General features: G+C 36.2%; 1 protein-coding gene across 2 annotated transcripts in view; it reads right to left on the bottom strand.

Moving 5' to 3' along the window:
* The window catches only part of TRPC1 (transient receptor potential cation channel subfamily C member 1), a 61,965-nt gene that overhangs the window by 6,344 nt on the left and 37,029 nt on the right, over positions 1-18,592 (bottom strand). For both annotated transcript variants that reach the window (XM_047783962.1, XM_047783971.1), the window contains 4 exons: positions 17,174-17,510; positions 9,920-10,059; positions 7,456-7,599; positions 5,837-6,012 (listed from right to left, as the gene is read on the bottom strand). In XM_047783962.1, the coding sequence (XP_047639918.1) occupies positions 5,837-6,012; positions 7,456-7,599; positions 9,920-10,059; positions 17,174-17,510 (797 nt within the window). The remainder of the gene's footprint in view (positions 1-5,836; positions 6,013-7,455; positions 7,600-9,919; positions 10,060-17,173; positions 17,511-18,592) is intronic.

Below are 18,592 nucleotides of genomic sequence, written 5' to 3'. Positions count from 1 at the left end.
TTGGATATGGTTTCCTGTGCTATATCTCATTGTTTACCCATTCTAAATGTAATAGTTTTTGTTTTACAAGTTTTTCTATATCTGTGAGTCTGTTTCTGTTCTGCATATACATTCACTTGTATTATTTTTTAGATTCCACATATAAGTAACATATAGTATTTGTCTTCTCTGAATTATTTCACTAAGTATAATATCATCAAGGTCCATGCACACTAGTGCAAATGGCAGAATTTCATTCTTTCTTATGGTTGAATAATAATTCCATCTTCTTTTTTCTTTTTTTGGCTTTGCTTGTGGCATGTGGAAGTTCTCAGGCCAGGGATCAAACCCACACCATAGCAGTACCCAGAGCCACTGCAGTAACAATGCCCAATCCTTAATCCACTGAACCACCAGGGAATTCCCCATCTTCTTAATCCATTTATCTGTTAATGGGCCCTTTGGCTGCTTCCATGTCTTGGCTATTGTAAATAGTGCTGCTATGAACAGTGGAGTGCATGTATCTTTTCAAATTAGTGTTTTCATTTTTTCCAGATATATACCAAGGAGTGGAACTGCTGGATCATATGGTAGTTCTATTTTTAGTTTTCTGAGGAACCTCCAAACTGTTCCCATAGTGGATGCACCAATTTATATTCCCACCAACAGTATATTAATTTTCTTTTTTCACCACATCCTCTCCATCATTTGTAATTTGTAGACTTTTTAATGATAGCCATTCTAACAGGTGTAAGCAAACTCATTGTTTTGACTTGCATTTGTCTAATAATTAGTGATGTTAAGCACATTTTCATGTGCCTGTTAGCCATCTGTATGTGTTTTTGGAACTATGTCTATTTAGGTCTTCAACCTATTTTCTGATTGGGTTGTCTCATTTTTTTTGTGTGTGTTTTTTTAAATATTGAGTTGTATCAGATGTTTACATATTTTGGATATTAACCCCTTGTTCATTATACCATTAGCAAATATTTTCTCCCATTTTGTAGATTGTCTTTTTATTTTGTCAGTGGTCTCCTTTGCTATGCAAAAGCTTTTAGGTTTAATTAGGTCGCAATTGCTTATTTTTGCTTTTATTTCTTTTGCCTTAGGAGATTGATTCCCTCCCCCAAATACTGCTATAATGTATGTCAAAGAGTGTTCTGCCTGTTTTCTTCTAGGAGTTTTATGGTTTCAGGTCTTACACTTAGGTCTTTAAACCATTTTGAATTTATTTTCCTATATAGTGTGAGGGAATGTTCTAATCTCATTGTTTTACATATTGCTGTCCAGTCTTCCTAGCACCACTTGTTGAAGACTGTCTTTTCTCCATTGTATATTCTTGTCCCCTTTGTCATACATTAATTTACCAAAGGTGTGTGAGTTTATTTCTAGACTCTCTATTCTATTCCATTAATCTATGTGTCTATTTTTTGTGCTGTTTTGATTACTGTAGCTTTGTAGAATAGTCTGAAGTCTGGGTGGGAAGCTTATACCTCTGGCTTTGTTCTTTTTTCTCAAGATTGCTTTGGCAATTTACAGTCTTTTGTGGTTGCATATGTATATTAGGATTATCTGTTCTATTTCTGTGAAAAATGTCATGAGTACTTTGATGGGGACTGCATTAAGTCTGTAGACTGCTTTAGCTTGGCCATTTTAACAATGTTAATTCTTCCCATCCAAGAACATGGGATATTTTTCCATTTCTTTGTATTATCTTCAAATTCTTACATCAAAGTTTCATAGTTTTCAGAGTATATGTCTTTTACCTTCTTGTTAAGTTTATGCCTAGGTATTATTCTGAATGGGATTGATTTCTTTTTTCTTTTTTTTTTTAGGGTGGCATCTATGGGACATGGAAGTTCCCAGGCTAGGGGTCGAATCCGAGCTACAGGTGCCACCCTATGCCACAGCCACAGCCACACCAGATCTAAGCTTCATCTGCAATCTACATCACAGCCCACAGCAACACCAGATCCTTAACCCACTGAGCAGGGCCAGGGATGGAACCCACATCGTCATGGATAGTAGTTGGGTTCTTTACCACTAAGCCACAGAGGAACTCCTGATTTTTTTTTTTACTTTGTCTTTCTGATATTTCATTATTAATGCACAGAAACACAACAGATTTCTGTATGTTAATCTTGTATACTGAAACCTTAATGAATTTATTTACTAGTTCTAACAGTATCATGTCATCTGCAAATAGTTGAGTTTTATCATTGTTCTTCCAATCTGGATATCTTTTATTTATTTTTCTTGTCTGATTCCAGTGGGTAGGACTTCCAATACTTTGTTAGGTAGAAGTGGCAAGGGTGGCCATCCTTGTCTTGTTCCTGAAATTAGGAAGACTTTCAGCTTTTCATCACTGACTGATCCTGGTAATGGGTTTGTTGCAAATGGAATTTACTATGTTGAGACATGTTCCCTCTATTCCCACTTTGATGACTTTTTATCATGATTGGATGTTGGATTTTGTCAAATACTTTTTCTGCATCTATGGATATGACCATGTGATTTTTATCCTTCGTTAATGTGGTTTATCACATTGATTGATTTGCGTATGTTGAACCATTCTTGTAACCTTATAATAAATCCAACTTGATCATGGTGTATGATCCTTTTTATATATTTTTAGATTTAGTTTGCCAAATATTTTAAGGAGGACTTTTGCAACTATATTTATCGAAAATATTGGCTGGTAATTTTCCTTTTTTTGTAGTGTCTTTTTCTGGTTTTGGTATCAGGGTAATGGTGTCCTTGTAGAATGGATTTGGGAGTACTTTCTCCTCTTCAGTTTTTTGGAATAGTATAAGAAGGAAAGGTATTAGTTCTTCTTTGTATGTTTAGCAGAATTCCCCTGTGAAGCCATCCCATCCTGGACTTTTGCTTCCTAGGAGTTTTTCATTTTTTTTAAATTACAAATGCAGTTTGACTTCTAGTGATTAGTCTGTTCAAATTGTCTGTTTCTTCTTGATTCAGTCTTGGCAGACTGTATGTTTCTAGAAATTTGTCCATTTCTTTTAGGTTGTTCAATTTGTTGGCATAAAACCATTCCTAGTATTCCCTGATTTCTTTTTTTGTATCTCTGTGGTATTGGTTGTTACTATTACTCTTTCATTCCTTATTTTGTTTATTTGAGTCTGCTCTCAAATCGATTATGTTTATCTTTTCAAAAAACCAGCTCTTGTTTCCATCAATCTTTTCTATTTTTTTAAATCTCTACTCCATTTATTTCCACTCTGAAACTTATTTGGGTTTTTCTGTTTGTTTTTGTTTTTCCACATCTGTAGTTGTATAATGATCATCACAATCCAATTTCACAGGATTTCCATCCCACAACCCAAGCACATTATTTGGGGTTTTATTTGCTCTTTTTTCTTTAATACTTATAGGTGGTAGATTAGGTTTTGTTGTTGTTGTTGTTGTTGCTTTTTAGGGCCACACCCATGGCATATGGAGGTTCCTAGGCTAGGGGTCTAATCAGAGCTACAGCTGCCAGTCTATGCCACAGCCATGCCAGATCTGAGCCACATCTGCAACCTACACCACAGCTCACAGCAACGCAGAATCCTTAACTCACTGAGCAAGGCCAGGGATCAAACCTGCAACCTTACGGTTCCTAGTCAGATTTATTTCCGCTGTGCCATGATAGGAACTCCTCCTAGATTAGGTTGTTTGAGATTTTTCTTGTTTTTTGAGGATCTGTATTGCTATAAACTTGCCTCTTAGAACTGCTTTTGCTGCATCCCATAAATTTTTGAAAGTTATTTTCCCGTTTTCATTTGTCTCAAACCATTTTCTGATTTCCTCTTTCTTAAAACTGTTATATAAACATTTTATTGACTTATTAGTTAACACGTTACTTAACACATCCATCTTTTTTTCTTGGCTGTGCCTGCAACATGTAGAAGTTCCCAAGCCAGGGAGTGAAGCCACACCACAGTGACCTGAGCAGCTGCAGTGACAACACTGGATCCTTAAACCACTACACCATAAGGGAACACCCCTGATTTCCTCTTTGACTTCATCATTGACCCACTGGTTTTTTAGTAGCATGTTAATTAGTCTCCATGTGTTTTTTGTTTTCCCATTTTTCTTTCTGCAGTTGATTTCTAGTTTCACACCACTGTAGTCAGAAAAAATGTTTGATATAATTTCTGTCCTCTTAAATTCATTGATGCTTATTTTGTGGCCTAGTATGTGATCTATCCTGGAGAGCATTCCACATACATTTGGAAAAAAATGTGCATTCTGCTGTTCTGGGATGGAATGTTCTGTAGATATCTATTAAGTGTATCTTTTTGTATATGAGTCCTTCTGCCAATTTTTAGTTAGCTTCCAGTGAGAACTGTTCCACACATACATTTTTGATGTGTTTGTGGGGGTTGGTGAGTTCCAATTCCTCTTACTCTCCCTTTTGATCCACTTTATTCCCCATTACCTTCCTGACCTCATCTACCACAAGTTTCCCTCTGACTCACTAGAGATCTTCTACATTGGCCTCCTAGTATTTCCTTGAACATACCAACCACACTCCCATCTCAGTGCATTTGCCTTTGCCATTCCCTCTACCTGCCAATGCTCTTCCTCTAGACACCGTCTTCACGGCTTGATCCTTCACCAGATTTGTATCTTTACCTGAATATCATCACTTTTTGAGCTTTCCCTAGCTTCCTATCTAAAGCTTCACCCTCTCACATAAAATCCTCCCTGGCCCAAGCTTTATTTGAGCTATAGTCTCTCATCACTGTCTAATATACTATATATTTTAATTATATTTTTATTGCCTATATAATCTCCCTAGAAAATAAACCTCATGATGGTAGTTTTATTCACTGATACTTCATTTACTTACACTTAAAACAGTGTCTGGTATGTTTAAGGTGTTAGATGAATATTTACTACTCATTCAATCTTATACCTTAAGTAAATTAAAGAATAGTTGGTACATAAAAGAAACACAACAGACGCATAATTCCATACCCCTTCTCCATTATTTTAGTTAGGAATAAGGGGAGGTATTTTGTCTGCCTCATAACTGGTTGTTCAATTCCTTATGATACAATAAATTAGAGGAAAAAACTGTTCATGAAGCTTTAAAATCTCAATCCTAATGACCTCTGAGAATGTTTTGGTTATAACAATGACAATTGCTAATGAGAGTTACTTGAGGGGCAGAAATGCTGAACATCTTGCAATACACATATAAAACCCACAAAGAAGTGTCTTGTCCAAAATGCTAACAGTGCACAAAATGCAAGAGTTCCTCTGTAACATAACCATAGTTGAGGAGACAACGTAATAACTCAGACCTACTAATTAAGATACGATATGCAAAGATGACTACCAAATGATTCATAAAAAATAAGTATTTACGGAGTTCCCATCGTGGCTCAGTGGTTAATGAATCAGACTAGGAACCATGAGGTTGCGGGTTCGATCCCTGGCCTTGCTCAGTGGGTTAAGGATCCAGTGTTCCCGTGAGCTGTGGTGTAGGTCACAGACATGGCTCGGATCCCATGTTGCTGTGGCTCTGGCGTAGGCCGGTGGCTACAGCTCCGATTAGACCCCCGGCCCGGGAACCTCCATGTGCCACGGGAAGCAGCCCTAGAAGAGGCAAAAAGACAAAATAAATAAATAAATACATAAAAGAATAAAATAAAAAATTTAAAAAGTATTTATTTTTTATTATTTTTTATTTTTTAGTCTTTTTAGGGCTGTACCCATATGGAGGTACATATGGGTAAAAAGAAATACCTTAAAGAAAGTTTGAAGTTCTATTTCTATAGGTACGAATTCAAACATAACAAGACAGAAAGACAGAAGTATATTTACTAAAAATTTAAAAGATACTCACGAATGGAAGGTATCATTGCTTTGCTGTTCACAGAAGATGCCTACACAGTCCTTCTGTTCTTTTGGAGTATAGCCTTTATCATATAGTTGTGTCAGTCCAATTGTGAAAGAAAACAAAACAAGAAGAAACATTCCAAGAAATTTTCCAAAATCTTGTAACATCTGTCCCATTGAAATCTGTGGAATGTATTACATAGCTATTCATTAAAATTATCAGGAAAACAAGTTAGGAAATACTAAATGCCCAGGCAATAAAAGGAAGAAACCATACAATTCACAGGTTATGCCTTTTATCTAAGTGTTTTACATATTTCAGCACTTTTAAAACATTTACAATCTAGTTGTCTAACAAAAAGCCATTCTGATCATGCCAACACTGTGAGTGTTGGATGGTACATTCCTTGAATCTGGACAGGTTTACAGAGGACACTGTTGCTATGAAAGTAAAGGCAGAGAGATGGAGATTTAAGAAAAGGCTTCATTTGCAAGGGACAAAAGGAAAATTTCTTGCTAAAACCTAAAGGGAAATAAATGCATATATTTAGAGCTTCTTAAAGTTTACAAATATAAAACCATTATGATATAAAGTATTTCAACTGACTTTTCTAAACCAATCACTAAAGCATGGCATTTCCTCCTCTAGCACTGTCCTAATCTCTTTTGCCACAGTGATCAATTTTCTTTCTATTATAAGAAAAAATTATGTGTACAAGTCAAATGAGAGGGTCTATTATTTATATGGGTATCCTCTGTAATTTAGACATATGCTGTGCATCTGGGAGCTTTATTCCCCTTCAACAATCTTTGAAAACTTTGGGAATAGGTACTTTTCATAAATTCTTGGTGTTTAAATTGGCATACAAATTTGAAGAATAATTTACCATTACCCTTTTCATCCAGAAATTCTATCCCTATGAATGTAGCCAATAGGAAGCACACAAAGATGCATGTATATATACAAGAATTTAGAACATCCGAAATATTTAAAAATAATGAAGTCCACCTACATGTGCTGGCATAGAAAGGTGTCCACAAAATATTAAGTAAAAAAAGCAGTGTGTGTGTGTATATATATAAATAAAACAGTATTATATGTATATATATTATATGTTATTATATTGTATTACTTTATATTATACACATTATAATATTATTATATATACTATTATATATATTATATGTATAAATAAAACAGTACTATAACATACACACACACATATATATATAAAACAATATTATAATAGCTATTTTTTTAAAGGTTAGATCATATATTCATACATAAAAGGTTTAACATGCACAGGAAACTTCTGGAAGTTTACACATATGGAGGTTCCCAGGCTAGGGGTCGCGAGTCAGAGCTATAGCTGCCAGCCTACGCCACAGCCATAGCAACACAGGATCAGAGCAGTGTCTGTGACCTACACCACAGCTCACGGCACTGAGCGAGGCCAAGGATTGAACCTGCATCCTCATGGATACTAGTCAAATTCGTTTCCACTGAGCCATGACGGGAACTCCAACAAAGTTAACTCTAACATCATGAAAGAACAATGTTCTGGTGGACAAATGAAAGGCATAGCAGTTCTAACAAATACTCTTTAAGAAATTTTAATTACTTACCTGTAATGGACCCAAGATAGAGCTTGTTGTATACATAAAAAAGAGACGAAGATAACTCAGAACATTTGCAAATGCAAAAAGCCCTTCTGCCACCAGTGTAGGATGAAATGCATCCCAGTCCTTCCGATCAGCAAAATCGTGAAACTATGGTTAAGAAGAAAAAGCCAAAGGTAAATAGCTCTCTCAAAAAAAAAAAAAAAGAAAGAAAGAAAGAAAGAAAACTATCTTATGTCTCCTTGTGGGAACACCATTTATGTTTCATAAAGTTTTCTTCTTTAACAGAAATAACATTGTTTTAAATAAAAGATTTCTAAGTATGTAGAGCAATATCACTTGCTCTATATAAAGAGGTTTTCTTAGAAATAATTTTATTAAACTTTCCATTAAATTTTTTATGAATACTTGGTAGTTTTTCTTAAATTCCACAACACAAACTTTAAGAATGTGTGCTATCAATTAATTAGCTATCATACCAAATTAACCTAGTCCTGTGTCTCAGGGGTCTAGAATACACTATGGAAACTCTTCTCCCTTCTAAATATTAAGAAAAAAAATTGCATTATTATACCTAGACATAGAGTGGCCACATGTTCCAACTGCCTGAGACAGTTCCAGATTACATACCAGTTTTCCTGGCATAATTACTAATAGTGCCCCCCCTTATTCTCTAGGTGTCCTGGTTTGGATAGGAAATTATATGGGCACCCTACTTCTAGAACTAAAAGGACCACTCTAAAAAAACCAATGACCTTTAATCTCTTTATTGAAACATTTATCTATATATGATCAATTTTTATTTTTTTTTTTAATTTCACAACTCTGGTTACTGAGCATACCTATTAATAAACATGTTCTCTACTACCGCCCAGAAACAGAGGTTTTTAATAAAGTAAAATGATATAAGATAACCAGTTTGTTGTCTCCTCTATAAGTTAGTCAAAAACCAAAAAAATATTGGAGTTCCCATTGTGGCGCAGTAGAAACTAATCCAACTAGTGACCATGATGTGGGTTCAATCCCTGGCCTCACTCAGTGAGTTAAGGATCTGGCATTGCCATGAGCTGTGGTGTAGGTTGCAGACAGCAGGTTGGATCCCGAGTTCCTATAGCTGTGGTGTAGACCAGCTGCTGTAGGTCTGATTCCACCCCTAGCCTGGGAATCTCCATATGCCCCAAGTGTGGCCCTAAAAAGCAAAGAAAGAAAGAGAGAGAGAGAGAGAGAGAGAGAGAGAGAGAGAGAGAGAGAGAGAAAGAAAGAAAGAAAGAAAGAAAGAAAGAAAGAAAGAAAGAAAGAAGAAAGAAAAGAAAGAAAGAAGAGAAGAAAAAGAAAAGGAAGGAAGGAAGGAAGGAAGGAAGGAAGGAAGGAAGAGGAGGGAAGAAAGGAAGGAAGAAAGAAAAAACAAAAAATATTATAAAATAAATAGTTCATGAATGTGACACTTCAGAATTCTAAACTCAGATTTAGACAAAGATAGTCAAACTCCATTACCTTTTCTGAGCTTTTAGAAATCTTTATAAAATTAAAACTATAAGGAGTTTCTGCTGTGGCTCAGCAGGTTAAGAACCCGACTAGTATCCATGAGGATGCATGTTCGATCCCTGGCCTCGCTCAGTTGGGTGAGGATCTGGCATTGCCATGAACTGCAGTGTAGGTCACAGACACAGCTTGGATCCTGCATTGCTGTGGCTGTGGTGTAGGCCAGTAGCTGCAGCTCCAATTCAATTCCTAGCCTGGGAACTTCCATATGCTACAGGTGCAGTTCTAAAAAAAAAAGTAAAATTATGTCTATAAGGTTAGATTTTTGTCACATTTTAAATCTAAAACTATAAGCACCAGAAATAATTAAATTTACATCGGTTTTTAAGTTGTAGAAGATAAGAGTCATGATTTGGAATGTATGAAACACTATACAATGAATTCCATTCAGATAAACTTTTTCCTGGCATATATAAAGATATGTAACACTAATTAATTTAAGTAACTTTGTGTTCTCATTTTAAGTATATATAGGTTAATGAGGTAAATGAACCTAGCTCAGATGTAAGGAATTGGCATTTGGTAGAAAGAAAATGCCTAGACAGACCTGGATTTAAATCCAGTTTTGGTTTCTTACTCTGTGGTCTTGGACAAGTTACTTATTATCTCTGAGCTTCCTTTTCCTTATTTGCAAAATGGGGATAAGGACATCTGTCTCATAGAATCCCTGTGAGAATAAAATGAGATAAAGTATAGCAAGTATCAACCATGTTGCCTGGCATATAATAGGTAACCAACATTTAAAGGTAATTAACATCCTTTAATCTATTAGATAGGAAGGAAACAATGTGCACTATTCCTTGCACAGGGTATGTTTAAAATGAAAACACATCAGACACAAATTTGGGCCAAAGCACATAGCTAAATATCTTGGTTTTTTCCTAAATAAATTTCACTTGTGCCTCCAATTGACATAGTTAATAGTCACCTTGTTGTGAGCAACCACTTTGAGGGCAAAGGTTGCCAAATAAAGTGAATTCATGACAAAACTGAGTTGATTACGTGATTCTTCTAAAAAGTCTTCCAACCCTTCATACCAGAGTCTTTTAATGTCTGACCAAATCATTCCTAAAAAAAAAAAAAAAAAAAAAAAGGAAGAAAAAAAAATCAGATAATGCTCTCTTAATTCAACAATAAACTAAAAAAGACTCTGAGTCAAAGTATTAAATAAATAATACGCATCGGCTGTAATCTCACTCGGAAGAAAAAATAACTTTTCAGTAAAACACTCTAATAACCTTGTTTCATATGACGATATCTTTTCCAGAGAGGGATTTAATATTTGATGTGAAACAAGCATGAGAAAACAAATAAATTGATGTTAAAATCACATCCCCCTCAAAGGTTCAGTTTTTGATTCTTTATCTATACTCGCTCTTATAGTGACCTCGTCTGGTTTAGTCTAATGGCATTAAATATCATCTACATGATAGAATTTCAAATTTTCTTCACCTAAACTCAATCTGTATTTATATCATAATTAATATCTCTAAACCTCTCTCCTAAACTTAATTTGTATAGGTACTTGGCTACTCTACATCTCTAATTGGATGTCCTAACAGGTCCAAACTGCACCCCTAATCTCTGCCCCCAAATTAGCTGCACTTAAGACTTTCCCATTTCAGTTGATGACAACTCCCCCCTATGCTCACTCTAAATGTCGTTGAATAATCCTTGAATGATATTCCTTTAAACCACATACTCAATGCAGTAGTAAATCCCGTTGGCTCTACTTTCAAAATAAAGTTAGAAAATCTTAACTTTCTCACCACTACTTTAACTTCTAGCCACTATCTTCTCAGGCTTGAATCACTGAAACAGCCTCCCTGATCCCCTACTTCTATGCTGATCTTCCTAAAATTTATCCTCAACAAAACAATCAGAGTAACCCTTTCAAAATGCAAGAGTTACATATCTCACAAAAGCTCTGTAGTAACTCCCAGAGAAGAAAGGATTAATTGCAGGACAGAATGCTTTCCCCATAGGAACATAACCTAATGTTATCGTCTATTAAAGTAGTTTCCTTGGAAATATACCATGTTAAGAAAAACATGGAAGGTCAACATTGTTATAAAAACAACCACTCACTGGGAAACTGCATCTGAACTGGGAGGACTATGAGTGGACTCACAGACCTTGAGAGTATACACAACCAAGACAATATAAAAATATGTTGAGAAATACAAGCCTCAGCTTCTCTGAGCGATGCCTCTCTTAACTTAAGAGTGTGCTTATGGTGGGAGGTCCCCTTGCAAGCTTTGTAAGATATCCTACCAGTTTTATAAGAAATCCTGCTAGATTTGAGGCTCCTCTGACTGGGGTTACCCACACCCATAATTGTGGCCTCATCACACAAAAGTGAGTGTGCCCCAGTCTTTTGTAACAACTGCCAGTAAAGACATATTTGAAGCTATCATACTGACATTCTCTATTTCCTGTCTTATTTCCTTCTACAAAGCTAAGTAAAGCTGTAGCAGGTTCTGTCTATTGTGTCCTGTGAGTGCAAATGTTAATGTGAACCTAAGACCACCACTGCTGACTGCAGAGCAGGCACTGCACCTTCCCCTACATCTCATTTTATTCTGAGTCAAAACCAAATTCCTTTACAATAGCCTATGAGGCCCTACGTTACCTCTCTGACCTCTCCTATCAATCTTTCCTTCCACTACTTTAGTCACACTGGCTTCCTTTCTTCCTTGCTGTTCTCTGAACACATAAGATCCTGTCTTAGAGCCTTTACATCAGCTCTTCTCTCAGGCTGGAAGCTCCTCATTCAGATACCCATTAGGCTAACTTCCTTACTCTGCATCTTTACTCTCCACCTACTCTGATCATCCTATTTAAAACTACAAATCCCATGCCCCTGCCTCCCAATCCCTCAAGCCTCCTTCTATCTTTCTTCTCCCTTAGTACTTAACACTTTTAAACAATGGATATAGTTTATTTAGGATGTCTGTTATTAACTATCTTCCTCCCTCTGGGTAAACTCTTCAAGGGTAAGAATCTTTGTTTTATCAAGCAATGTCCTAAATAATGCCTGACACATAGTAGGTGCTCAAAAAATTGCTCAATATACACAAAACCAACCAAACACACAAAAAACTCTCTTCCTGTTCTTTGGCCAGAAGTTCCTTCATAGTTACATATTCCTAGGAGGACCAGAGAATAGCATTATGATCCAGGATAGCTTTATGATATTTTCCTCCATGAAGGTATTTTAAAAGAGAATGTAAAGTGACAAAAGAGAAGAGTGCTACAATGTAACATGGGTGAAGAACAAGTTAACCCAAACAGAATCATCCTCTGGCTCACCAGCTGGCAGAGTAAGTCGTCTGGGAAATAAATGAAGTATTCTTGAAGGACTCTGTTCATAACATCTTAATTATATAGCACTCGTATTTTATGTAGAAAAGCATTTTAAAATATTTGCCGATCTAACAGGGGAAAAGCTTTTTAAAAATTTCACTTGGGGAGTTCCCAATGTGGCACAGCAGAAACAAATCCGACTAGTATCCATGAGTTGGATTCAGCATTCAATCCCTGGCCTTGCTCAGTGGGTTAAGGATCTGGCGTGGCTGTGAGCTGTGGTGTAGGTCGAAGATGTGGCTCAGATCCCAGGATGTTGTGGGTGTGGCATAGGCTGGCAGCTGTAGCTCAGATTCGACCTCCAGGCTGGAAACTTTCATATGCTGCAGGTGAGGCCCTAAAAAGCAAAAAATTCTACTTGGATGAGCTTCTATTTAAAACAAATAGACAAGAACCATCCAAAAATGTTAAGCAAATAGTTTAAATTTTTTTAACCCAAACAATGTAACACTAAAACACTAAACCAGGAAAGATGCTTATAGAAATAAGTGTTTTATTTCTATAAAATGCAATATTATACCTAAAGTGAACTCTTGACAAAAATTACAACATGAATTGGAGAGATTTTTGATCAAGAATGGCAGACATATGAAAGAATACTAAGTACCACTGTCATGTAGTTTTCCATCTCCTGTGCAACACCCCACAATGAAAACGAAGCTAATACACTTGATGTATTTTATATTTGTGAATGTGATTGGAAGATACAATAATTTTAAACTAATACAAGCAAGGCAATCACTACACAATCAGTGGACTCTATTTTAGGGTCCTTTTTGTTGCTGTTTCTAGAAGTAGTAACATTAGCCAAAGTGTTGGTGGATTCCTCAAGGCTTGCTCCTAGGTTCTCTCTTACTTTATACTTTTTCAAGTGTCTCATCCATGACCACAGTTTCATATACAAACTATATATAGATTACTGACATATTACTAACTCAAATTTAAACTTCCACTTGAGTTCTAGACTATGCTATCCAATTGTCTGACTGATATCTCTTTTGAATATCTTGAAGGCTTTTCAATTTCAACAAATCAAAAACCACACTCAGAACCTACCCTTTCACAAATCTCCAAACTTAGTACTCTTCTAAAATACTGAAGTTGCTTAGTAATCTCCTTCACCTCCTATATATGTATTTCCTTGTCCTATTAGCTTTACTTTGTAAATATCTTTCAAATCTGTTTCCTTCTTTCTCTTTCTATCACAACCATCCTAGGTCCAGGGCACCATCAGCTTTCATCTAGGTTACTCCAATAGCCTCCTTTTTGGCCTCCACCTACTCTTGGCACAGCACTTCCTCCCAACCCACTCCAAATACTGTAGCCAGAATGATCTTTTCAAAAGGAAAATCTGTTCTTGTCACTCAAATATTTAAAAACTTCAGTGGTGAAGTTCCCACTGTACGGGTTTGATCCCTGGACTCGCTCAGTGGGTTAAGGATCCAGCGTTGCCACAAGCTGTGGTGTAGGTCGCAGACGCAGCTCGGATCTGGTGTTTTTGTGGCTGTGGTGTAAGCCGGCTGCTGTAGCTCCTATTTAACCCATAGCCTGGGGACCTCCATATGCCCTAAAAGACAAAACAATAATAATAATAAAAATTCAGTGGTTTTCCAATGTTCTTAGCAAAAAGTAAAAATTACTTAATGTGACCAACAACAAGGCTGTCCACGGTCTAGGGCAACCTCTGTTTCTATAGCTTCATCTTGAGTTCTACTTCCCCTGTTCTCCTTGCTCCAGCCTTTACTCAGTCCCTTCTTTGTACCACGCTCCCTCTGGCCACAGGGCCTCTAAATGTAACTTTTATATCAGCCTAGTATATTTTTCTCTCCCAATTCTCCAAGTTGATTCCTATTTTCCTTTAAATCTTAGCTCATTTATCACTTCTTGAAGACAGCCTTTCCAGGAGTCCCTGGTGCAGAGTGGGTTAAGGATCGAGCATTGTCACTGCTGTGGCTCAGGTCGCAGCTGTGACGTGGGTTCAATCCCTGGCCCCAGAACTTCTGCATGCTGCAGGTGGGGCCAAAACAAAGACAGCCTTTCTAACCTTTTGACTAGGTAAAATGTCCTTATAAAACAGTTGCTCTCCTGGCTCCACGATCTTTACTTAGTAGCACTTAAGTCATTCTTGATTTTTAATTTTTTTATTTTTGTCCTTTGTCTTTTTAAGGCCGCACCCACAGCATATGGAAGTTCCCAGGCTAGGGGTCGAATCAGAGCTACAGCTGCTGGCCTACACCACAGCTCACAGCAACACTAGATCCTTAACCCACTGAGCGAGGCCAGGGATTGAACCCGTGTCCTCATGGATACTAGTCAGGTTCATTAACCACTGAGTAATGATAGGAACTCCTGATTTTTTATTTTATTTGTATGATTCTCAAGAGTAAACATGATTTTACCATTTGTTATGAAATTCAATGACACCAGCAATGTTTATGCTATCCAAAGAGTGGTATGACTCTTTGACTTCAATGAGTTTTTATTCACCACTAAGGAATATAAACTTGAATTCTTACACAGACTTGGGTAAACTGAATTTTTTGTTTGATTGTTTGTTTTTAGGGCGGCATATGAGGCATATGGAAGTTCCCAGGCTGAGAGTCGAGTGAGAGCTGCAGCTGCTGGCCTATACCACAGCCACAGCAACATGGGATCACAAGCCATGTCTACTATCTACACCACAGCTCATGGCAATGCTGGACCCTTAACCCACTGAGCAAGGCCAGGGAAGGAACCTGCATCCTCAAGGATACTAGTTGGGTTTGTATCCCACTGAGCCACAGTGGGAACTCCCTGTATCTTTATTTTGCAAAACAAAGAAAATATTCTTTCTTTCCCACTACTATTTAAACAATAGATTATCAATAAATGACATAAAATTTCCTTTCCTTATGACTAAGGTATAAACAACAATCTTTCAGAAGTAAATTAAATAGAGGGAAAAGCACTTTTTAGATTCCTTTTAGCATAACCTATTCAAATAAAAATATAAATTTCACATTGAAAAGATCTACAACAATAAAATTTGTAACCAAATATGATAAAGTATATTACTTCCTAAATTAAAATGTTAAATTTTAGATAAAATAGAAATATCAGAAACAGGAAAATATTAATAAGAAATTATTTATCTAACTTAGAGTACATATATGTGTATTATTTTTATATCTACTGCTAAAAGTAAAACTCTTATTTAAAACCAGCTTACTTGAAATGAACTAATTTCCAAATAAAAATCCCAAAATACACAAATTATTTTTATATCTGAAGAACTAAGAGTGAACACTGTACATTAACTCTTCTCAAATTATTTAATAACTGGAAAAATCAAGAACTTATTAATCAATTAGTGCTTCATACCACAGAAAAGACTAAATTTCAACATTCTTTTTATTCTATAGCAAATAGTATTAAAAAAAAAAAAAAGGTGGGAAATGCTGAGGTTGAAAACAAGGTTGAGAATCCAGAGGGAAATAAAGGAGATGTTGTTAAAAGACCATAAATAGACAATATGACTATACTTCAACTCCCCTTTCCCCTCCCTACCTCCCAAAAGGGCAAAGGCAGTAAAAACTGCATAAGGTCATTAAAATATTTATTACACAGCATAATACTTATAAAAAACAATTTTCAGAGAAATGTCTTTTTCTTTTTTAAACTGTCATTTCTAAAGAGATCTAGCTCTCACTACAAAGAACTCATTTATATAATGAGTCACCAGGGAATGCTCTAAATCCAAATTTAAGCAATGGTTCATAGGTTCTTAAAAGAAAAATTAATGATATAATAAAACAAAATAGTTAACTCTCTCTTTTTTTTTTTTTTGGCTTTTTAGGGCTGCACCCACAGCACATGGAAGTTCCCAAGCTAGGGGTCCAGTCAGAGCCATAGCAATGCTGGATCCGAGCCACGTCTGTGACCTACACCATAGCTCACAGCAACACTGGATCCTTAACCCACTGAGCAAGGCCAGGGATTGAACCTGTGTCCTTATGGATGCTAGTCCAGTTCGTTAACCACTGAGCCACGAAAGGAACTCCCACTTAACTCTCTCTTTTTTTATTTTTTTCCTTGCCCGAGGCATGTGGAAGTTCCCAGGCCAGTGACTGAACCTGTACCTCAGCAATGACCTGAGCCCACTGCAGCAACATAAGCCCACTGCAGCGACAACACTGGATCCTTAACCTGCTATGCCACAAGGATATTCTAAAACAGTTAACTATTAAAATGCAACTGAGTATAAAATGTGTTACATTTCAAAATACCTAAGAACATATTCATACTATTATAACAAAAAAATTCATCAGCAAAATTTTTCTGTTTTAACAATCGTGAACAATTTTAGCAATTGAGAATTTTAATTTTTTTTTGTCTTTTTAGGGCTGTACTCATGGCATATGGAGGTTCCCAGGCTAGGGGTCCAATCGGAGCTACAGCTGCCGGCCTACACCACAGTTCACAGCAGCGCCCGCCAGATTCTTAACCCACTGAGTGAGGCCAGGGATTGAACCTGCGTCCTCATGGATGCTAGTCGGGTTTGTTAACCACTAAGCCTTGAAGGGAACTCCAGGAAGTGAGAATTTTTAACTTCCATGTAACTAAGTAATATTAAATAAGAGATCTGCTTCCTTATCATTAAACTTAAGAACATCTATCTTTAAAAAAAATATTACTTAAGTCTTCAATGATCATGGAAGTGTTCAAATTCTCACTTACAAACTGTAAAATTACAAACTGAACCAGTTTATAATGTCACTAATGGGAGAATTAATGGGTTAAATTCAGGAAGAACCTTTTGAACTTACTTGTTACTTACCAATAATCCACAGTATAAGAAGATAGTCTATTCTTTCAAGGGCTGGCCCCATTGTGTTTTTCTTATCTTCATTATAGACAAGAGAGTATAGGTTCAGCAACAGCAGGAATGTGAAATATGATGCTCCATGAATAATAAATTTCATAAAAGGTGTGTGAATAATTCTGCCAAACTGAGATTTGGGAGCTATCAAATAACAAAGTGACAAAACTGGCCAAAAGATGCCGACTGTCAAAACAGTCATAATCTTCTTACAGGTAGGCTTACGTCGGTAACCTGACATTTGTCCAAACCAAACAGTGTTCAGGAACTGCTGACAGTTAGATTGGGAGACAAACTGAAAAGGAAACACACATACAAAAAAGTAAAGTATAACCTGTAAATGTGATCTGATTTATGGTTATTTAATTGATATTCAAAGTTTTAATAATAGTTTGAAATCAATTCTATACAGTCCACATTGGTTTTTTTCTTACATGGAATTAAACAGTATAGTGGTTAAGAGCACAGACTCCGGAGCCAGATTACCTAGATTCAAATCCAGGCTCTGCCACTTACTTATTAAATGACCTTGAGCAAGTTTTTAAACCTTTCTAAGCCTCAAATTCCCCATCTATAAAAAGAAGATAATAACAGTATTTAGCCATACACTTGTTATGAGGATTAAATGTAAAGCTCTTAGAATAATGCCTGGTCATAGCATGTACTATGTAAGTATTAGTGATTATTACCAGCCTACTCAGCCATTTTGGAACATTTAACTTATAAAGACTCATAGTAATGGTTATGAAATTTCAAAACTAACACAAACCATAGAGACATCAGTCTAGAGAAATAAATGATGTCAGTTACAAGAAAACCAACACGTCAAGACAGCAAAGCAATTAAAGTCTAAACATCAAATATATTTGTGCTCCACAAAAACACTGAGAATTTCTTAAGATGTATTAAAGATACTCTTAAATCCTCTTTTTTGGCCACGCCCACAGCATGTGGCAGTTCCCAGGCCGGAGAGCAAACCCAAACCACAGCAGTGACCCTAGCTGCTGCAGTGATGACACCAGTCCTTAACCCACTGTGCTACAGAGGAACTCCTCTTAAATCTTCTTAAAATGGAATTCTGCCTGAGAAGAAAAGGAAAAATACTCCCAAATAAGAGGAAAATTCTAGTTCAAGTATAGAAATTAATTTACCAAAGTTTACAAAGCTTCTTGGCTTTCAAAATTCAGATGCGTTATTTTCCCAACATAATGCTCTACCTATGAAGTATAACTTTAGGACTCTGAAACTCTGGATACAATATTGTAATCAGGTTTGAAATGACCAAAGTAAAGCACAAGTGATCATAATATCATTCAGATATTAAATAATATTTGATCTTCTGTTTTAAAATGATTTATCCTTTTAACTACATTGTAA

The sequence above is a fragment of the Phacochoerus africanus genome, chromosome 1 (assembly GCF_016906955.1).
Source record: "Phacochoerus africanus isolate WHEZ1 chromosome 1, ROS_Pafr_v1, whole genome shotgun sequence".
Classification (NCBI taxonomy): domain Eukaryota; kingdom Metazoa; phylum Chordata; class Mammalia; order Artiodactyla; family Suidae; genus Phacochoerus; species Phacochoerus africanus.
Note: the sequence above shows the minus strand (reverse complement) of the source record. Positions and strands in the feature narration are given on the sequence as shown.